At 42.6% G+C, this 24,062-nt stretch overlaps 1 protein-coding gene across 1 annotated transcript in view; it reads right to left on the minus strand.

Moving 5' to 3' along the window:
• Window positions 1-652: 652 nt before the first annotated feature.
• Window positions 653-24,062, minus strand: part of cavin1b (caveolae associated protein 1b) — a 52,425-nt gene continuing 29,015 nt past the window's right edge. Inside the window, exon 2 of the mRNA XM_067968894.1 lies at window positions 653-4,722. Within this exon, the coding sequence (XP_067824995.1) occupies window positions 3,991-4,722 (732 nt within the window). The 3' untranslated portion in view covers window positions 653-3,990. The remainder of the gene's footprint in view (window positions 4,723-24,062) is intronic.

Here is a 24,062-nt window from a genome sequence, read left to right on the forward strand (position 1 = left end):
GGGATGTACCTGGTTTCTTGTCAGTGCCTCCATACAGCAGATCAGGATCTCAGCAGAATGGGGGATCAATCCTATGTCTCATTTTCTGGTATGGTGCTTGGCACTTTCTTCAATGGGCTGCCTGAGCCTGCCGCCCAAGTGGTACCACTTTTAATTCTATCAGAATCCTTATAATAAAGTCCTTTAGAAAGCATCATCCTATAGTGGTGGTGTCTGATTATGAAAAGAGCATTATCTATGCGCTAATATATAGTATTGGCTGCCATTATAAACCTTATCCACACTAAGTAACCTGCACCTCACGGCTGCTTATCCTTCTACATGTTTTATGAATTTTTACATGCTTGTAGGAATTTGTGGCTGCTTTTGGGTAATTTGGGTAGGAACTGGAAAGTGTGGAATTGCACCTCAGTGCGAGTCAGTGTCCTCAGGAGTGAAGGAGAGAAAATTTGGAGAAAAGCCGCCAACTTTAAAAAAGGGTGTAATAATAAATATATATATATATATATATATATAAGCAGAACATTGCAGAGTTACAATGTAAGGTCCTATATTAGATGGTAGCTCTTTTATCTCATGCTGTGTGTGTGTTGATGGTATTATTCTTGACCCCTCAGCACAAAGGAATAATACAAGTCCACAAACAATGACCTCTTGTATACTAGATTGTTTTTATTATGAATTGTTAAGCATTTGCCTACAATGAAAATACAGTATATAGAAGGCAAATATTTAAAGTCTGCTGCATAATGTATATTCATAAACACTGTTGCTGTATTGAAAAAATTGTAAGCTAAATATCAATTCTGCTTTTTTCTATTTTTCCTAAATACAGATATATGTTTTTTGCTTTCTTACTTCATGCTGATCTCCAGGATACAGTCATATACTTTACCAAACCCACATATATGTTATCCATTTACTGGTTTACATTCAGACTAAAATAGTCACTTGGTGGAAATATAGATTTTGGAAATTTATATTTTGCTGAAAAGATATTTATTGCACACACAGGACAACCTCTTTACACTGCAACACTCCCTTTGTCAGTCAGACATGATGGCATTGAACCAAAATTGCAACCTAGATCCCATAAATCTAATCTTATTTTAAACAGGGAGCTGTGAGATTCAATGAGGTATCAAAGCACAAAGAAGCATCACTGCAAATAAGAGTGTTGCATGCTGACAGAAAATGGGCAAAGGAACATGTAACATGTACTGCGGAACAGCAAAGGCCATTGAAACAAACAGTATAGATGGGACGAAGAGACAATTAGGTAAGCTTCTGGAGAGAAGGGATTGAGGCATATGGTGAGAAGGCAGGTAGGTGGGGTTGACTTATCGAGATGGGACATGTTGGGTCTAATGGCCTTTTCCTATTCCTAAAATGTTTCATGCTCTTACGACATTACACTGTTTCCAACTGTCAGAAAGCATTGAGATCTCACATAAATGATTTATTTCTGGTCAATTTCTCAAATATGAGGGGATACTCACTGGGCGGGAAACCCATGGGACTGGGTGGAACACTGGTTTTACACCCCACTCAATATTGGTCTCCACTGACTCCAATGGAGAATAAAATTGGGAGGAATGTAAAACCAACATTGCACCAGATCTTGTCTCTTTCCCAATGGGCGGGTTAAGTTAAAATTGCTCCTATTTGTTTGGAACATGTTTATTATTTACAAGTAGCAAAATATATGATTCCAAAATATTGGAACTGCATATTTCCAAATACCATTGAATATCAGCAGAGATGTCTGTTTATGGAATCCAAGCTAAACCAACATTTGGAATATCAACCTTGAAATTACATTGTGCAATATTAGCTACAAGCACTTACTACATATGTGTGAAATCCCTTTATCTGCTGTTGAACAGAGACAATAACCCACTTACTTTAAACAAATTAACTACTCCATTAAAATAGCAGAAAACAAAATTTTATACAAATATGTTAAGAATTCATATGCTAATATCACACAGTGTAATTCCAAGGCCATCAACCCTTTCAGGACTGAAAGATTATTTATGCCTTATTTCCAATATTGGTTTCTAAAATATTACTTTTCGATCTCCCATGGTGTTGCACATGGACAGTCGAGACCAAGTATGGCCTTTAGGTGAAGCAGGATTAAAAGGCGGGGAGAATTGGATCAGGACACACAGATGTAATTCAATCATCATTTTAAAGTTATACAATTTGTCTTTATTTTTATATTTCCATTATAAATTCCTCTGTCTGCTTTTTTAATGGGCACTGCCTATGTAAATTTGTCGTGTAGTGATTCGACCCTCCAACCAATGGTGATGCTACAGCACTTCTACTGGCAGGAGGATGTAATTACAGCATGACAAGTTTACAGCAGCTGTTTCCATTAGAAATTAGGAATTTATAATGGCAAAAAGGTGACTGTACTTGCAGATAAGATTTTTAATATATTCGAGATAGATGCAAAAAACATAAAATTGAATATTATTGAATGTAATTAAAGAACTGTAGTGTAGGACTTTTTTCTGTAAAATTATATACTGAAGAAACTGTTAGTTTAAAAGTATTTGGATATGGTGCAAAAACTCCTTTGCAGAGTTCAAAAGGTGACTTACACAAATCATCAACTAACTTCTATGATTTATAAGCAGCTGCTACAGCAAATTGGTGTAATAATGTATATAAATTCTTAAAATGAATTATTATTATACAATAGTAATGCAGTTTTAATGCCTGTATCATGCAATGCGTTACATCTCTGCCTGTTACTGTGGTTACTGTGTATAAAAGCAAATTACACAAAACTGCAAAGGTAAGATAGGTCAAGTAATTGATACGCCAGCTATGTGATGAATGCAGAAGACATTTCATTTTATATAGACAAAAACATTGACGTCAAACAAGGCCTCTTGTTCTCACTCGTTGGCAAGAGCAACATTTCATTCTACTTTTAACAATTCCATTGCCATAGCAATGTGATGCACAGTAATCATCTAGCACTGAATCATTCCCCATTCTCTGGCCTTCTTTTCACATCCTGACTGCACCAAGTCTACTCCTTGCTAGTAACAAGGTGCATTTTGCCTTTTCCCTGGCCTGTGTTGTATCACACAAAACCTTGTCCGTACTGCTACCATAAGCTAGTGCCATCAAAACTCAGGTTAGAAAGGCTATTGAGCTGCACTGTATTCTGTGTTGCTGCTTGATGATTTAGTTCTGGATGGCAATGTTGTACTGGAACTAATAATATCTGTTGTTAACAAGAAAACAAGGCAAATAACAAAGTAGCATCTCACTTTGCATTAGGTTTTATGAATGTTTGTAAGATTAAGTTTGTAATTGTTTGATAAAGCTGGCCAGCACAATATCATGCCTTATGTTTTTTGGGAAAATTAATCAACAAAATAAGATTAAGAACTCCAAAAGGAAAAAAACAATACGGCTGATAATCATCTGTATTAACCTTCATAATAATTCAAAAATCTCTTTTCCTTTAAAACCTTTCATTATATACAAGCTTCTCCAGTGCAAAAAATAATTGTACAAACAGTAAGAATCCCCATTATTACAACTTTCATATCAGTTTGGAAAGCGAGCATTAATATTGCTCACCCACTTATTTCTTAAAACAAGATTGATCCCCCTCACGTTTGATTATTATTTAACGTGGTCATAATTTAAATTAAAAAGCCACGAGTACATTTTTAGAAGGCTGTTTCTTCAAATTGAAATGATTTGGAAATGGAATCTTGCTTTGTATTTTAGTGGTGAGGGGACAGACAGCTTGCTTTACCTTATCAAAGCAATGCTCACTGGCAACAAGTCCTTGGAATAACTAAGACTAGAGGATTACAATGTTGTACAACACGCATTCTTAATTTATTTGTACTTTATAATCAACTATTCCAAAAATTTTTCACTCCTCCATTTCTGTTCAGTTGCCTTAGCCAACTAGCAAGAGCCACATGACGTCACTTCCACTAAATAAAGTCATTACTCAATTCCCCTTTTCTGAAGCAGAAGGAGTTCAGTCTCCTCTGTATCTCTATCTTCCTCCAGTGATTCCTCAGGGATTTCTTCAATAAGGAGCTCAGTGTTGTCTTCATCTTCCATAATCTGTTCCTCTCCCTGACCTTCCATCATCTCCACCTCCTGCACCACCACATCCCCATCTCTCATCTTCTTAACCAAAAATGTAAATGGTGGAATTCTGTAGATGGTTGTCCTACACCTTGCCGTTTTTTGATGATCTGGTGTAAAGGACTTCCTCAGCCTTGATCTTGAGTCCTTCAACTTCTCTTTCCTTTCTTGTGTCACTATCTTGTTGCCAAGCTTGTTCATTTTCTTTTCAAATGAATGCTTTGTCTTTTCCAAATTTTCCTTGGTCGCTTGTCTGGTCTTCTCCATATTCTCCTTTGTTCTCAGTCTGGTCTTCTGCAGATTTTCCTTTGTCCTTTGCTTAGCCTTTTCCACTGATTCCTTGGAGAATGCTTTCTTGAAGTCATCCATACGCTTCATGCTTCTTCTTTTCAGGCGGACTGCTGTTGTTTCCTCTTCAATGACTTCTAGTTCCACCTCTTCATCAGAGGAGAGTGAGATTGTTTCACCTTCAGGTTGGTTCTCATTGATCACGAGTTCTTTTCCTTCTTCACTTTCCTCTGGTGCTTTCAGATGTTCTTTTATAGATTTACCAAGGCTCAGTTTCGTAGGCATTGGTGTTTCATCCTGCAAGATACAAAATGCAATATTAAAGCAAAGGAAGTTGGTTTGTGTGACAAAAATCCTATAAAAGCTATTCAGTCGTAGTATTTGATAATGTATTGTTCAGGCTAGCTTAACGGTTTTCAGTTTGGAGCTCCCACAAGTTCAGGGTTGCCAACTCTGGTTGGGCGTGTTCCTGGAGGTTTCATCACATAACCTCCTGCCTCAAACCTTCCTGCCCCCACACTCCCACCATTGGTTCATCCTCTGGGCACACTGCCCTCCCTCGGCGAATTGGAAAGTGAACAGATTCTTTGTTGTCCAATTGGATTTATCTTGACTGTTAGTCAAACAACCCTTTTTCCCCATCTCCAATATCTTTACAAATAATAAATGAAAATGTTCAAAGTAATTGAAAAGACACAATTTTTTTTCATGCCCCCATGATTTTTTCTCCTGGGTTGCTTGCAGCAGTGACCTGGAGATTAACCTTCAATTCCCGGAAATTCCAGGACAATCCTGGAGGGTTGGCAACCCTACACAAGTACTGTGGGAAATATTGACACTCTCCTGGAGACTCACTGTCTTAACTTCCAATACAGTGTCAGCTACCCAAAGTAAAATCATTCTATTACGGCAGATTTTTAAATCATGTACGTCATCAACGATTGCAGAAAAATTCAGAAATCCAATACCCGCTGGATATAAACCTGATAACCCATGGATTAGCTGAATACTGTGCATTCCAAGTCGATTTAAAAACCTCAGGCCTGATTAAGTCTTGAGATGATGGAGTATGAGACAATCACTCACTTCATTGTGTCAGCTTGAACCTGGATAACAATTTTTGAAAGCTGTAAACGACCAGAAAAGTAACACAATGGCTCGAACAATCCTTGATTGGTAATGTCGGACTCAGGCTGTATTGTACCAGGTAATTAATGTTATCAGGCTAGGCAAAGGACTTGACCTACAGTCTCGCCCTTCAGATTGAACTGCATTTATTCTCAGTTCGTTGGTAAAGCACAGGTGGATCTCCATTACAACTTAATTTAGCCATGCCAAAAATAAACCCTGCTCTGCACCTAACTGTGCTATAATGGTGAAGAGTGCCCCATGAACAAGTGGCCGGCCAACACTCACTGTTCAAGTTCGCACATGAAGAATGGTCCCTTGGGTGAGATACTGAAGGCATGCTGGTGCCTCGGAGTCTGTACCCCAACTTATTTTGCAAAGTTGACGAGGGGAGGAGAGAAAAACAAAATAACCTTACATCACAATTCACAGCACCATAACTGCATAAACTTTGGAACTCATATTTTTCTTTTCCAATAAACTGATTAGTTTTCATTTTTGCATTTGGCAAAAAAGACTGACAGTGTCCTCAAAATATTTTATATCATTGCTCGTCAATTTCCCATGGCATTTCTCACAGCAATTAGGAAGAAACATTGGGGTAGATTTTAACCTCAACCCACTCCCTACCCCCCCCCCCGCCCATCCAGTGGGAATAGGTGCGGGTGGGGGGTTCATATGGAAGGGAGGGGATGTCGTGCCGCTCTCCAACCCTCCACCTTCTTTACTTACTTTAATTCAGGCACAGGAGGGCCATCCACCCTGCTAGACGGGGACTTACTTTATATTAAAGAGTTGCAGTCCAATGATTCGGAACTGGAACGGTGATATTTTGTGTTGTACCCCTCCAGCCTGCACTCCACGGTCGTTTTATGTGTGACCTTATTGCCAGGGCAAAGAAAGCCAAGGTATCTGGTTCCTTGTTGGAGTTAGAAAGCCGGAGGTGGGGGGGTGGAGTGGGGGCTGTAACCTTTCATACTATGGAAGTGGCGCATGGAAAGCAATCACAATATAAACTGGGTGATCATTAGAAATAGGAGCAGGAGTAGGCCATACAGCCCTTCGAGCCTGCTCCGCCATTCAATAAGATCGTGGCAGATCATCAATCTCAACTCCACTTTCCCGCCATGTTCCCATATCCCTTGATTCCCTTAGTGTCCAAATATCCATCGATCTCGATCTTGAATATACTCAATGACTGAGCATCTACAGCCCTCTGGGGTAGAGAATTCCAAAGATTCACAACCCTCTGAGTGAAGACATTTTTCCTCATCTCGGTCCTCAGCGTATGAAGGTTTTTTGAACGTAGTCTACCAGCTACTTGATCCACAAGGTAAAAGGACCTTCAGTCAATGATGAATGGGGAGTGGAATTCCCTGAGAACACTGTGAGGTAAATATGTGGGTGTCGGCCTTGGTTCAGAGGTAGCATTCTCACCACTGAATCATCAGATGCATGTTCAAGCCCCATTCCAGGGACTTGAGCAGATATTTTAGGCTGACACTTCAGTGCAGTACCGAAGGGGGGGTGCCGTCTTTGAGATGAGATATTAAACTGAGGTCCTGTTTGTCCCCTGGATGTAAAAGATGTCATGGCATTATTCAAAGAGGAGCAGGAGAGTTCTCCTGGTGTCCTAGCCAACATTTATTCCTCAACCAATCCAACTACCAACAGATTATCTGGTCATTAATCTCCTTGCTGTTTGTGGGACTTTACTGTATGCAATTTGGCTTCTGCGTTTCTCTACATTGCTACACTTCAAGTGTATTTCATTAGCTGTGAAGCACTTTGGGATATCCTGAGATCCTAAAAGGCGCTATATAAATGCAAGTTTGTTCTTTCTTTCATGATATCACTGAAGGTAAGAACTTTAAACAAAACCTGTTTTCAGGTTACCATTGACCTGCAGTTTTGAAGCATAAACTTTGAGAACAAATGAGAACTGAGAAACACCAGTACGTGTACAGATATCTCCCTTTCAGGATGATGTGACATTTCTTCTCATGTGCAGAATGTTTTGTTATTGATGGTTAATCCAGTTGCATGTCAGTTCCAGACGGGCCTCACAAATTGAACAATCGCTTGATCTTTAAAAGAAATCTTGTGATGAAAAATTATTATAGAACATTTACAAAAAAATTTCCACAGATATTGGCTGGGATTTTCCCCAGAGTAGGCGGGAACAGCTTTACTGTCAGTGACAACAATACTGCTGACGGGAAAATCCAGGCCCCTATCAGTGTGGGATCAAAATGTTTCAGAGCATCATTGTGCAGAGATGTGGTGTTGTGTTACTGTGTTATTTATTGTACCCTAACGACTAACTTGGCAGCAGATAGAACTGAATCTATGGGCTGAGCTGCTGTCGGGTGCATACACTGCACATTCCTGCCAGCTTGAGCAAGAGTTATTAAAATAGCTTTTTTAACCTTCACCTACATGGAAAGGAACCCTGCGAAAGTCGTAGTAGGGGGACATATTCTGTCTCCTTCCTGTATTGTGACGGGACCAAGGGCTGGATTGTCCAAATCCCACTGCAGGGGTGGGATTTCCCCCCGCCATGACAGCAGCCCAGTTTTCTCCTTGGGCCTCATTACTTGTACAGGCCAGGATGTCCACTGCGATCTCCACCATCAAGAGGAAGCCCACTGCTGCCGAGGAGGGTCACCCATTGCAGCGATAGAAGAGGACAGAGCCCATTTTAAGGGGGTAGAAGCATCCAAAGGAATGCATCAAATTTTTCACTGAAGGCCTCGGACTGAGGCGAGCCCTTCAATAGTTAATGATTGGGGGGAGGGGCTTTATGGAGGGAGGGGAGACCAGTTATTAGGCCCTCTCCCTAAAATCAACCACTGCTGTCCCAGGGTCTATCACCACCCCTTTCCTGACGCTTCCTGAGGTTGTTGGTATCAGCGGGAACTAAATAGGGAAATCAGGCGGGTTTCCCCAAACAAGAGAATGGAAACGCTGCTGATTGAATGGTTGCACACTGCATATGTTCAGTAAACTTGTGGCTTAAATAAAGGGGATCCTTTATTTGGTTTTCCTTTCTAATCTGCTGCCTGCATCCGCACCTCCCCCCGCCTCCACCCACCCCGTACCATTGCCCAGTTGCCTCTCTGCAACCAGACTTCCAGCAATACCTTTCTTGATTGGGCCACTAGGTGGCGCGTGAACATGGCTGATGTGACTCACGATTCAATCTCCTTTCTCCTTTGGTGGAGCTGTGACTCACTCAGCAAACCCAGTGGATCTTCCCTTCTCCTGTTTGTGAGGATTTACATTGAGTTTAATGCTGACAGTTCCATTCCACGCACTGACCCAGGTATTAGCTTTCCCCTTTCCTTCATTGTGTCAGGGGGGTACTAAACTGTTGGTCAAACATCAAATATTTGAGGACTGGCAAATCTCCAAACAATTGTGAAGTTTGTCTTAGTTTCCAGAAAACAGTCAGGGGCAAAACTGGTACCAAGACCTAGGCTTGTAGGCATGAACTATTCATGCAGAGTTTACTGAGTATCAGAAATAGGTTTATCTCTTTAAAAGCCATACATTTTTATGCATAATTTAACCATCTAATATAAACACAGTCTGACTTCATTCCTGTAATCTTTATCCTGATAAAGGCCGCAGATTTATTGCAGCTATTGGTCTCAAGCCAGTATCTGTGGAATCCGACACATTGCTGCGGGTTACACCACAGCCAGCCACAAAGGAGCTTGGCTTGGCTAATTCTTAATGTTGGGAGTATGACGTTGGGATTGTCTGCTAGCTCTTCACATTAAAAAGCATTGAAAAGTGAAGTGCCCAAGAGGTCCAATGAGCAGTGTGCTTATTTTGCACCCGGATGGAGTTATGCTGCAGCCAGTGAGATGTCCTCCTGGAGGAAGTTCTCACATCTCTTGGCTTTAGCGTATTCTGGAGTCAGATTGAGACCTGACTCCTGGGTTATACTGCCACTTTTGAATTGATACGCACACATGAATATGAAAGTGACAGTATGATTGCACCCAGAGGCACATGATTTTGCAGATTCATCATTTTAGGTAAAAAAAAAAGGATTTTTAAAATTTCAGTTGTTTAAGATTTTTAAAGTCTATAATTGCAGAGAATTTCACTGTAAACTCTCGTGCTGTTGCACTCAGTACCACTAAATTGCAAGTGTATTTACATAGCTTATTGATGCCCTCTGGTGACAGCAATTGAGTACTACAATATAATTCACACCCCGAGAACAAAGTAAAAAAGATTCTAATAGGAAATGCTGGAGAACACTCAGCAAAAAAGATTATTGGTACTTTCACTGGTCTGAGTGATTTCTGATCTAAAGTCTCATTGTTTTTATCCCTTATGTATTCTGGGTGTTTTCCTCTCCTTTAGACAAGTTCATTTTTTATTTTGCATCATAGCAGAATTTTAAGATGGGAAAGGTTACATAACAGTTATATGATTTGAATATTTTGGGTGTGATGACATTACTTTAATAATTATAGTGGACCAGTGAATGGTAAGAACTGGAAGTGATGTTTAATTTGTGAGTTGCATCAACATATGGGTAATCTGTGCTTTAAAATAGTGAGATCATTGCATCCATTCTCGATGTGCATAGGTCACCTTCAGACTTTGATAAAATATATGAACAGAGAGCATGGGGTCAAATTAATTGTAGAGTGAGTGCAGAACAGCAGGAAGTAAAAAGCCTGAAACTCAACAACTTGTACCCTCTGGTAGTTTTTGCTGAACATACAAACAGGTACAGGCATTTCTATTTTCTAATTTCTATTTTCACTGTTGTAAAATATCAGAAGTGGAGAATGTGAAAAATCTACATTTCAGTTTATTCTCAAAAGGCCAAAACCATGTTGGGAAATTGTTTTAAACGCTCCACACTTTTGAGAATGGCTACTTTAAACTTGCTAATTAAACTTCAACTCACACAGAAGCTGTTGTTTGAATATTAACCTCAGGAGATTAATCTTAAAAAGCAACGGAATATGACCTTGGAGATCTAGTCAGCGGGATAGGCAGAAGTTATGACCACAAATACCCAGATGCAACAACAAAGTAGCAATGGAGAAGGAGGGTAAATCCCTGACACTACTTACCCACTAGGAGATTCTTTTTGTTTTTGCAGCCTTGCCAAACTAGCAGGCTGGTTGATGAAAGGAATTTTCCAGCTCTGAATCAAACTAACTGAAATTGCCTCATTACTGTACTTGCAATGAATACAACAGTGTTATCCAGCACTTTACATAGAATTACATAAAATTTACAGCACAGTGATAGGCCATTCGGCCCAACAGGTCCATGCTGGCATTTACGCTTCACACGAGCCTCCTTCCACCTTACTTCATCTCGCCCTAGCAACATATCCTTCTATTCCTTTCTCTCTCATGTACTTATCTAGCTTACCCTTAATTGCATCTGAGCTATTTGCCTCAACTACTCCATGCGGTAGCAGGTTCCACATTCTAACCACTCTCTGAGTGAGAATCCTCCTGAATTCCTTATTGGATTAGTTTGATGCTCTGTGGTTCATCAAGCATGAATTTATTTCTTTAAAAAGAAAATGCCACTGGAATTCTAACTGCCGATAAATAGGACCAGTGTAACAGTGCAGTATATTGGGCCCAGACCTGGTGCACGAACAGTTATGCCATGTTATGGAGTGGGAGGGTACAAGTTTGAGCCTGTGATTACCCCCAGCCACGAATGTCCCAATGACATGGAAGGAAAATCAGAGGGAATGCCACTTCCAATTGCTCACACGTGTACTCTAGTACTCAGTTATAGAGCCAGATTGGTCTAGGAGCAGGCGGTGGGCGCTGCATTGAGCAAGAAGACCATAAAGAGGAAGGGGAGAAAGTGAAACAAAGTAGCCAATGATAACTAAAAACTTATTCGTGGATAAGCTCAACAATACTGATAATTATCATTGCTTTATTTGTTAAACAATTGGACAAATCTGTTCTTGCCAGCAGTGGTAGGGAATTCATTTGGTTTTTGAGACACTCCTGAAAACATTTTGCTCATTATATGAAGTGATGTAAATGAAGATCCTACTGCAAGAAAAATGTTTCTTCTGCTTGTTTGGAAAACCTTGTGAGGTACAAGCAATTTCTGACGTATGCAGTTGTGCTTGGTTTGACATATGATGACGATGCCCTTTTGCCTTTTCTTCAATGAGACAGGTGGTGGACGGGGCCTTTAATCAAACAGCTGTGACTACAAATACCTGAGTGTTGTCCAGATGAGAAAACTCAATCCCTGAGAGTTAAAGCGAACAGCAGAAGCCAAGAGCATCATATTTCTACTCCCCTACCAACTGATTGTCGGCCTAGCTGAGAGATTTGGAGGGAGGAGTGTGGAATCTTTTCAAGTCCATTTCAGCAGTGAGCTGCGTTGAGTTTACTATCCAGTGTTTTCAAAGGAAAGCTGTCAGATAGAAGTTAATTCTAATCATAAACAGTGTAGGTGGTCTCTGGGGTCAACAGGAGTGTTAATGAGATTGGAGGCAAAAGAGAAGGTAGGAAAATGGAATGGCAAAGTTCCCCATTTGAATACAGCTGGCTTTGCTCGACAGTTATGGGATGGTGGGAAACCGGCTGGCAGATCGGGCCTGGGGGCAGGGGGGGTGTTGGTGGTAAGGGCAGCCGATTCCGGAGGGGGGCGTGCATGGGCTGACAGTGAGCCAACGTATTTTTGCCCATTTTGTACTTTAAAATTGCGATTGAAGTCCTATAACAGCGTAGGGCTCTGACTTGCATATTTAAACAGCCTCCCACCCAAAAAAAGCGGGCGTATTGTGCGCCTATTTAGAGTCCCTCATCAGGTGGGCCTTGGGTGACCAAGGGGCAGTGGAAGATCTCGGCTCTGCCACCCATTTTTCAGGTGAGAAACAAGTGGGTAACGGTTGAAAACTGCCTTGGGGTTGTCTTCGCTGGGCTGCTTTCAGATATTTTCTGATGGCCCATCAAGGCAGGACTAGGGGCAGATAGTTCACCCTGGACCTGCTTTTCACAACCTCAGGGCATCCCAAATCACTTCACAGCCAATGAAATAATTTTTGAAGTGTAGTCACTGCTGTAACATAGGGAAACACAGAAACCAATTTGCACATAGCAAGATCCTACAAACAGAAATTAGATAAATGACTACATCATCTATTTTAGTGATGTTGGTTGAGAGATTAATGCTGGCCAGGACAACAGGTCACCTTCTCTGTTGATCTATGAATAGCGCCATGGGATCTTTACCTCAGAGGGAAGGTGGGGGTCTCAATTTAATATTTCATCCGAAAGACAGTGCAGCACTCCCTTAGTACCTCAATGAAGTGTCAGCTTAGATTATGTGCTTAACTCTCTGGAGTGTGGCTTGAACCCATGACCTTTTACCTCAGAGGTAAGAGTGCTACCTCTGAGCCAAGGCACTTGGCGATAAAAGAGAATATCACACCCTCGAAAATTGTGGAATGCCATCCAAATTCAACTTCTGATTTCCACCCGGAAGGTATAAATTTGAAGTCCAGGGCTGCATTTCAGTCTGAATCTTTTGCCTTAGTCAGACGGGTTTTGTCAGTTCTAAACCAGACTACATGGTGCAGGGTCACACAAAAATCAGTGTTCCACCCTTGAGGGAGGAGGAGGATGGACATCGTCCAACTCATCCTGCTTCAGTTACACTCCCACCATCTAACCATGGTGTGGGATTGGTGCCAGTCATGGATCCTTCTCTCCATCTCAGCCGGAGGAGGTCAAATGCTGTGGAGAATGCACAGAAGAAATGTAAAAGGCAAAAAATAAATCTTCAAAAGACATTTAAAATGTTACAGCAAGGAATGTTGGAGAGAGGAACTCTGGCAGTGGGAGAGTCCTGAATGCAGGCCTGATGGAGCTGGTATTCACTGAGAGACAGAGGCCCTGTGTACTATATCCCTAATTTTCAATAATTAGATTTAATTGCATTTTTTCCACAAGCTTCTACTCATACTTTTAGAATTAAACAATTAAAGCATTGGCTTCGGTCCTGCTTACATAGAGAAATAAATAGGAAGAAATAGCGAAGAGGTGAACAGAAATGGAGCAACTCAGAGCTCATCAGAGGTAGGATTTTAACCTCACGGCCTGGCGGGAAGCTGATGGGATTAGATCGGCTGCCCGTTTAACACCTCGCCCGACTTTACTTTCCATTGACTTCAAATTACCCTCTGTTAGAGTGCAACTCAGTGCTGATAAGTATGATACGGTGATATCTCTGTTGATCTTAACTGGACTGCATTGCACTGTCGAGCTTGAGCCAAGTTAATTCCACAGTGCAGTCAACTCATTAACTGAATAAAAATATTCAAGGAAGAAAAGCATGGACAGAAATAAAAGATTAATTCTTTATTACTGATTTATAGTTTTTAACGGTTATTTTATTTGCCAAACCTTCTCAGTAATTGTACACATGCAGACAAGGGAATTATCCTCAATGGAATGCCACCGACCACACGACCAATTGCATCACCATGGAAAAATAATCTTTTATAAAGTGTGTGTAGCACCCCTGCAAAATCTGCACTGAAAAAGTCAGCTCTGGAGCAGATACCACATCTACTGTAAGGAGAACTTTCTCTGTGACCAATGTGGTGGATTTTCAGAAGTGGCTGTCTCAGGAGATCAGCTCGTCCAATAACTCATGGGAAGAGTGGTGATGCTCCTTTAAATAAAGAATTTTTGGAAAATGTTTTCTTTTCTGATCCTGACCTCACTTGACAACCACATACGCGACAGTGTTCCAGAGCTGGAACCCTGATTTACCCAACCACTGAGGCCAAATGTAGTGTACCTACCGCTGCTGAGTTTTGACACTTCCAAAGCAGCTCTCCACCCTTTGCTTGTTTTCACTAGAGCTGAGCTGGCAGCTCTCCACTTCATTAATGAGCTGTTTTCCACATTTTACTAATAACAAAAGAAAAACTAGGAAGTTTCAGGCAACTCCACTCCGCTAATTATAATACAATGTACAAACATGCTCATTCCGTTCGAATTTTCCATCCACTTCCACCCTATTGACATATTATTTTAGCTGTTGCCTTAGCAACAAAGTATGTTGGTCTCCCCTCCCCCACAAGCTTTTATCTGTGGATGAGTCATGAAACTAAAAACAAAAGTGCTTTGCAGTATCTGGAAACATGTTATCAGTCCAGTGTAGAGTGCCAATACCGTCTGATAGAACTCTCTAAATGTGCGATGTGCCCTTTACTGCTTTCAAAGTCCGTGCACCTTTTCGATAATCTTAACTAGGATTGACCACCTATGAACCAGACATTCCTTTTTTTTGAGTGACCAAAGTCTATGCTGCTGTTTGCTTGCCCATCATCCGACCTCAATAAATAAATAAATTCTCATCCTTGTGTTCAAATTCCTCCATGGCCTCACGCCTCCCTTTCTCTGTAACCTCCTCCAGCCCTACAACCCTCTGAGAACTCGGCGTTTCTTCAATTCTGGTGTGTTGTACATCTCCGATTTCCTACGCCTTAGCATTGGCGGCCTTGCCTTCAGCTGCCGACGCCCGAAGTTCTGGAATTCTCTCCCTAGACCTCTCTGCCGCTACCTCGCTCTCCTCCTTTAAGATGCTCCTTAAAACCTGTCCCTTCGACCAAGCTTTTGGTTACCTGTCCTAATGTCTCCTTATGTGGCTTGGTGTCAAATTTTGTCTGATAACGCTACTATGAAGCGCCTTGGGACATTTTACTACATTGAAGATACTATATAAATGCAAATTCTTATTGCTGCCCTGATGCACGAGCACTTGATCAGTGCAGAAGTGAATCCCAGCCCACTTCAGTGCTTGCAGTGTTGAAAAATATCAACCAGAGGAAATCTTCACAAGCCAATTTATACTGTGACTACATAGAGCCATTGTTCCCCAACATTTTATTATTCGATAAAACTGAACAGGTTAAAGCTGTTGGAATCTTGCTGTATTTAATTACTTTGATGTTTAAATCCTGCATTACCTAAAGAGTTAGGGTACCTGAAGTGAGTTGTAAATTCTAATTTTTTCGATGAAAAGATTGTGGCAGATATCTGCTTTATATTTGAGAATATGTTTTTTTTACTTTATCCATACTTTTAAGTATGGAACACTCTTCCAAATTCTTGCACCCTTCCCCCCTGCAATAGTCCATCTAAGTTGGCTGTCTGCATTCACTATCTTTCTGACCAGAATAAGGAGTATGTTCAGCCCATAGACATCTCTGTGCAAAGGAGACCACACAGGGATGGATTTCAAGCTTGTTTTTTTCTCTATCTCTGTCTAACCACACCAAGACTGCTGTACTAATTCTCCCTAATGATCGGGGAGAGTTAAAACTCCCCCTTAGAAGTTAAACTTCCTGGCTTTATCGACACACCAGATGAAGAAACTCAAGATTTGTTGATAAATCTGAGAATTTTTGAAATATGTTGAGCAATCTTTGGTTGACAGAAAACTTGTTGACAATAAATGCAGCAACTGATCTCTTTTGCAGCATTGCCAAATACTTTTGATTTTAACATTTTTTTGTATTAACCCATGCAATTCATGAAGTTAAAAGGGGGAGAGAGGGAAAAGTGATCTCTCCTCATTTTATACTTGGGAATCCCATGTGTTAAAGCAATGGTGCAAAATCAGCAAATTATTAAGGAAATCATGAGGTATTGGCAATATGATTTTTATTGGACTGATTCATTCAAACTTAACAAAACCATAATTTTGTACTTCTTGTAACTAACTGCCGTGTAGTCCTGTATTGCTCTTTATTTCCTTCAATATTCGGATACTCAGTGAACTGACTAAGCAGACACACATGGAAAGTGTGCAGTGATAAAGGCAGCTCTTCTCTCAGTAGAATGGCAACGCCCCACTCAACAACAGAAAATCCCACCCAGTGAAACAGCTGCAACTTGATCAAAAGTGCATCTGAAGAGATGGGAATTCATGTGCCTCAGACCCTAGACCACAAGAACATTCAACATGCTTCAACTAAAGCACTTCTTTTTGTGAATTTATTCCTTTATCTCAGTGGTTTTTGCAGATCCTTATTGCTAGTGCCCTTCACCATGTTTGCTCCTGCACATTTGCTGACAGGCCCACTTTGGAGCCCAGAGACTGCTGTCAATACAATTCTGCGATTAGCGGAGAGGAGGAATGCACAGGGCTGGTCCTGTGGGCGTTGTCTATCTCTGAGAAAGGTCCACCTCTGTAACCACAGTGCACTCTAAGTGGTCCCTCTGAGACCCTCAAAAACTCATCCACTGAGGTGAATCAAATTTGAATGACAAGCAATACTTGGGCTTGGTTCTGAGTCTATCAAGAGGGAGTAAAAACAGAAAATGCTCAAAATGCACAGAAAATTGGAGGAGTACGTTAGAAAGATTCTGGACTTTTGATGAACTGTCATACCCAAAACATTAATCCATCGTTCTCTTTCAGGTACTCACTCACAATACATGTGCATGTTTCTGTTTCTCTTTCAGATTTGCAGCAATTATGGTTTTCTTTTTACTTCTATTGAGTGTCTGGCACTCTCAGAACTCAGAACTGCTGAGCGACCAAAATATGTGTGTTTCAATTGAAAAACACCAAGTTCGAAAAGTTATCAAAGGAGTATTCAAGGCTGTAGGTCCAAAAATATTTTTTAAAAAAGCAATGATATCTTTGAGGCAGCCAAGAGTCACAAATCTAGGAAACCATTAAAACATTTTCTTTTCTGTGCATCACAGGTAGGTTGCAGTTACACCCTTTGCTGAGCTTTGACACTCCTTGCACGAGTGTGTACACTCAATTAACCGCCATCTTCTTGGACAGTGGCGCGTTACACCATCACCATTTTAAATATGATCACTGGGGAGTGAAATTCCTCTTTTAAGATAAAAACACCGGGATTCCAAGTTTTCTCCATAATTTGTGACCTGGGAGCAAAATCACATTCTCAGCAATCGCGGGGTGGATTTTTGTCATCAGTACCGGTGTCTTGAGCATTGCTTGTGGGGAGAAAGGAGACGATATTCAGGCGGAGAGGATTGCCACGAGTGCAAAGGAGCCTGTCCAATAATTAATTCCATTAATTAATTTAAGTCGAAGGAAAATTGTGTCCGCTCCGTTACAGGAGTGCGATCCTCATCACACGATTTTCCTCTCTCTTTTCCACTCACGGGATACTTAATACCCAGCCGGTAAATGGAAGAATCTATTCCCATATGTTTCAAAGCCATGTGATCTCACAATTTTGTTAGCAGGTCATTAATAGGCATTCTCCCATCTCTTTACCCAGTGAGGAATTTCACTCTTTAAGTTAGACCTAGTGATCCTGATCGCGACTGTTACATTCTACACATGGTGGGTCAACACCAGATAGCACCAGGAAGCATTTATATAGTGGCTTTGGTGTAATAAACATCCCAAGGTGCTTCACAGAGGAGCAACAAACATATTTGAACAGCCACAGAACTATATTTTTTGTTGGGGGGGGTAGCCTTCATTAAATGAAAGAAAGGGCTCATTTTATTAAAAAAGAAACAGTTAAGTGACTTGAAGTATTATGTTTGGTTAATGGGTGTGCGTTTGGTAAATGAACGAAAGTGATCATTGGATGAACCTAAAACTGATGAAATTGCACTTGAATTTGACACAGAAGTCATTGGGAGTGGGAGAGCACAGGCTGAAAGGAATGTTCCAAATCACATAGTACATACTGTATATCACAGTGCTATGGGCTTGGCTTTTCTGGAGCAGTGACCAGCATCTGTCATTTGGGAGGTATCTGAAGCAGCTGATAAAGCAAGAGCTTCAGTGACTCCATTCATCAGCTGACATTTCCATCTCACTAATGTCAGCTTTGAAAACCCCGTTCCACGCAATGACTGGAAACATCTGCCTTAACTCTTTCAGCGCCGGTGGGTGAAAAATCATGTTTGGGCTGGTTTTTATCTCCCGTGCTGGAAAGCGGCCTAGCGAGCAGGCTGGCCTGTCCGGGAGTGGCAGCAGGGAAGCTCGGATGATTTTAACGGCCAGGCCAAATTAGCAGCCGCTCGTGAACTTCCCCGACCAAAAGGGCTGGGAGGCTGGCGGGAAGCGGCTGCCAGGCCATTAAAAATTGCACGACTCAAAGGCCGCTGCTGAGAACCCATGGGAATGGTCCCTGGCTCAAGGTAAGTAGCTGCGAGGGCTCGAGGTGGGGAATATGGTTGGGGGAATGCCCAGGGCAGGGGAGGCCAAAGGTTTCTTTGTGGGACCCGGAGGACCCGTTTTTCTATTTTATTCCTGGTTTTATTCAACCTTTCTTTACTTCTTTGTTTTGGTATTTTGGATTATTTTGCTCCTGCCGTTCATTTTGTTTTCGAATTATTCCATTTTAAATGTGGTGCCTTTGGTCCAGTGTAACATAGAGACTGAGTGAGCTGCAGTCTAACTATTTCCCTGCTTTCTAAACTGCAATCTGATGACACCAGAACAGCAGTGGGAGCTGAGGCTTTAGAATGGAGGTTGAGTGCAGCAAAATGCCAGAATTGCAGAATATCTTTATCTGGGTTTGCCCATGGACTGGAGTCTGCAACACCTGGTGATTGCAATGGCTGAGGTGTTGCACATAATGGTGGCAAGAGCAGAGGGTGATATGGTCGTTTGGTAATGAGGAGTCAGAGCAGCTTGCACCCATCTGTTAGATGATTTTATGGAATATCATAGTCGATATCTTTCAGAGATCATAGTTTTATCAATTGGAAGACATGATCCAAAGCTGAAGGCGGAGCCTAGTCAAACTGAAGTCAATGGGCATCAGGGGGAAATCTCTCCGCTGGCTGGAATCATACCTAGCACAAAGGAAGATGGTAGTGGTTCTTGGATGCAAATCATCTCAGCCCCAGGACATCACTGCAGGAATTCCTCAGGGCAGCATCCTTGGACTAATTATCTTCATCTGCTTCATCAATGACCTTCTCTCTATCAGAAGGTTAGAAGTTTGCCTGTTTGCTGAGGATTGCAAAACATTCAGTTCCATTCGCAATTCCTCATGTAATGAAGCAGTCCATGCCTGCATGCAACAAGATCTGGACAACATCCAGGCTTGGACAGTTAGGTGGCAAGTAACATTTGTGCCACACAAGTGCCAGGCAATGACCATCTTCAACAGGAGAGAATCTAACCACCTCCCCTTATTATTCAATGGCACTACCATCAACAAATTTCACATCATCAACATCCTGGGGGGTCGCCCTTGACCAGAAACTCAATGAAACTTGCCACATAAATGCCGTGGTTACTAATGCGGGTCAGAAGTTGGGTATTCTGTGGCTCACCTCCTGACTCCCCAAAGCCTCTTCACCACCTACAAGGCACAAGTCAGGAGTGTGATAGAATAATCTCCACATGCCTGGATAGGTGCAGCTGCAACAACACTCAAGAAGCTCGACACCATCCAGGACAAAGCAGTCCGCTCGATTGGCACCCTGGCCACCAGCTTAAACACTCCCTCCCTCCACCATCGGATAGTATGTACTATCTACAGGATGCATTGCAGCATCTCACCAAGGCTTCTTCAGCAGCATCTCCCAAACCAGCACCTCCACCACTTAGAAGGATAAAGGCAGCAGGTGATTGGGCGCACATTCACCTTCAAGCTCCTCTCCAAGTCTCACACCATCCTGATTTGGACATATATCACCAGTACTGACGAAAGATCATCAACCTGAAATGTTGGGATCGATTTTAGCACCCGTGGTTGGGTGCGTTCCTGGCGGGGGGGCCACGAAAATCAGCGATTCCCGGGGCGGGTCGGGAGCCCGGCTCCAACCCGCCCACTTCCGGGTTTCCCACAGACGCGCTCACATGCGCGCGCAGCTCCCGCATGTGGGACTCCCGCCAGCAATTAAAGCCGGCGGGGTGCCACTTAAAGTATTTATTCTGGTATTTCAGGTTGTTTAGAGACCTGATTAACGAGATATTTTAGGAGGGTTGGGATTTTACATACAACTGGGACTGTTTGCCGTACTGGGGGAAACACTCCCAGTTCAAATGGACGTGTTGCAGCCATCAGCCTGTGGCAGCTGCAAAGGTCCATTTGACAGGTGGGGAGGTAGACCCTCACTCATTGCAGGAGGCCACTCTGTCACTTTGGACAAAGTTTGGCCTCCACCACCATTCTCCTAACAATAAAATTCACAAACTTGCACACTTACCCCGGTTTCCAGGCACATGTACCTACCTTGCGGACCCCCTCAGATGTACATCTTCCGGATGGGGGCCGCCGTAGCTGCAGTCATGACCTCCTCGGAGGGCGAACAGCATCACCAGCCTTGCCGGCCACGCCGTCCACCTCTGACACGTGGAGCTCCACAACACAGTGCTGTGACACATCCACCTGCACAGCAGGAGGGAGGGCAACGGCAGAGAGAGATGCGTCGCAGAGGGCACTACCCTCGCCACAGGGTCCACAGACCGAGGCTCAGCTTCCTGGACCTCTCTGAGCAGCAGTGCACACGGAGGCTCAGAGTCACTCGACATGTAGTCGTGGACATCTGCAGCCTCCTTCATGCCGAGCTGCTCCCAGCTGGCCCGAGCACCATCTTCTTACCTGTCGCTGTCAAAGTCACCACTGCCCTCAACAACTTCTCCTCCGCATCCTTCCAGGGTGCCACCGGGGACATCGCCGACGTCTCTCAGTCGTCTGCACAAAAGAGCCCTGCAAATACACCTACACCCACTCTGCAGTGACACAATGGGTGGCATCAGTTGTGGGTCTTCATTGTGATCCTCAGGAAAGGGCATTATTGCACAAACCAGACAAGATTCGCAAAGACGTGAGTTGGTCAGAAATTAAATATAAGTAAAAACCATGACAACCCCTCACACACCCTTGTGCATCCCCTTCATGCTCACGACAGGTTTGCCTTACACTGCCTACTGCACATATGTGATGCATGCCCTGTGGCTGCAGCACAGGTAGTGGCAGGTTGAGTGAGGCTGACTGTGAAAGAGATGCATGAGAGGGTGAGTATGAGATAGAGCCATGAGATTGTATGAGGATTGAGTTGAGTGGTAGTGGCGGGATGAGTACTGGCGAGGTGAGTAAGTGCAGGTAAGATGAGGATGAGGTTTGAGTGGGTGTGAGGAGTGATGTGACAGAGTAGTGTTGGCAGTGCAGAAGGAGATGTGGGGTGGGGGCGGTGATGTGGCAGACGGAGTGTAGGGGAATGAGTAAGTGTACTCACTTTGGCTGACCTACTTAGGTCATTGCAGCGCCTCCTGCACTGTATGCAGGTGGGCGATATGTTGGTGGTGCAGGTGACCTCCTCTGCCACCTCGAGCCAGGCCTTCTTGGCGGCAGAGGCAGGCCACTTCCTCCTGCCCGCTGGGGGGAAGATCTCTGTCCTCCCCCTCCTCCTCACCCCATCCAATGATACTTGAGTGAGGCATCATTAAATCTGGGAGCAGCCTTCCCCCTGGGCTGCTCCATGCTGTAACTTTTCCTATTTCTTGCAGCATCAGTCAGTGGAGGACTGCCCCTTTAAATAGAGCTCCTCCAGCTGACAGACCTTACTGCGCATGCGCAGTCCGCCCGCTGCGCAGCTTAGCAGCGGGGAACGCGGAAGAACAGGTAAGTGGATCCAATTAGCCTGCGATTGCGTTCGGGACAGACTGATTTCACCGGGCATGTTGCCCAATCGCCTCCCTGCCGTGAACTCGCCGCCCTGGTAATATCGGGCCTGTTAACTCTATTTCTCTCTCCAGAGATGCTGCCTGACCTGCTGAGTATTTCCAGCATTTTCTGTTTTTATTTCAGAAGTCCAGCATCTGCAGTATTTTGCTTTTGTGGACATCTCTGGGTCAAAATCCTGGAACTCCCCACCCGACAGCATTGTGAGAGTACCTTCACCACACGGACTGCAGCGGTTCAAGAAGAATGGCCACGAGCACCCTTCTCAACAACAACTAGGAATGGGCAATAAATGCCAACTTTGCCAGTGATGCCCATATCCTGAGAATGAATAATGAAAGAAAAACACTGGTAAAAGTTTTAGAAACTTCCATATCCCCATGTAATACAATCAGAATTTGAATTATTCAAATGCCATAAACTTTTGGGCCTAACGATAAGCAAAAGGTTTGAGGAAAGCACTCCCAAAACGCCAGTAAAAATTTCCCAAATTCCATGTGATAAAAGTGAATTTGACTTGTTCTATCACTGTGTAGCAGTGGCCCTGGTGATCATAGTTAGGATGTTTCTTCAGAGCTGAGATAGCAACAGCCGGATTTCAAATTATTTTTTTATTGTGAACTTAGCTGGAGGACCAAGTTCACCATCAAGACCAAAAAGACTAGGAGAGAAGGTGAGATAAATAAAGAAGTTGTGCTTAGGCTATCCTAAGCTATGGTTTTTAAAGCATTTAGATTGTAAGAGGAAGGAAAGACTGAGAGATGCAAGAATTTCACAGTTTTGAAGTCGGAGAAAAGAATGATTTACAATGGGGGACTGTGCAAAGAATTTTGCATTCAGGAGAACAAGCTTGTAAGTGATGTAATTGGAGCATGGAGGAACAAAAGAAGGACGATGGGAGGAGCAATGGCTATAGTGGAGGAGAAGAAAGTTTGTGATTGAGAAAGAGAGGTTGCAGCCAAGAGAAGGACCACCTACTGGTTGACAAGCTGACCTTAGCTATCTAATTTGGATAATATTATATGCACCAGATATTATGTAAAAGGTTTAAATGACATCAGGGGGAATTACTAAAAACAGATGTGATCATAATGGGGGTGGGAGAGAGATTGTTCTTTCATTAATCCCTAACTGAAAATAATGTGTTCAATCACTGCCTCAGATACATGCCGTTTGTGATAAATTAATCTACAGTAGCACAATAGCATGAGATCACATGGTAACACCAAAATTACATCTAGAGGAAGAATAAAGCTCCCCAAAAAGTCCCTGTACATGGACAACATACACGGTAATTTAGGGCCCTTCACTGCAATGATATATATTTAATGGTCTCTAAATAAAATGGCAGCTGACTTCTACAGCTGTGCAATTCTTTGACCAAATGCATCGAAATTAACTTCAACATTACAACCTGGGTGTTTGTTTTCTGTGTTTTTTAAATGCGGCCACAGCGAATCTTTGAAAAATGCTCCTTTAAGGGAGAATCCGTGCTGGTTTTTTTGGCAGCTGTATTAGGCCCATAAACCAAACAGTCTCACTCACAGCATGGAAAAAATTACTGCTCATGCATCCCCTGGGCCTCTTTGATAGTCTAATGGAAATAGAATTTGCAACCGGCGCACAAAAGATGTATATTTTTTTAATGCTGAGGTACAGTACTGGAAACAGTGAAATGATTTGGCATAAGATAGAAGTGCTGGATCTGTTTGTGCAAGAGGTGGCTGCTGGCAGAATAGGTCACAAGGAAAAAATTACACACCTTTTTTTTCAACAAAAAAAAAAATTAAATTTGCGGTGGTGCACCATTTAATACTAACCCTTAAAT

This window comes from Heptranchias perlo, chromosome 30, assembly GCF_035084215.1.
Source record: "Heptranchias perlo isolate sHepPer1 chromosome 30, sHepPer1.hap1, whole genome shotgun sequence".
NCBI lineage: Eukaryota > Metazoa > Chordata > Chondrichthyes > Hexanchiformes > Hexanchidae > Heptranchias > Heptranchias perlo.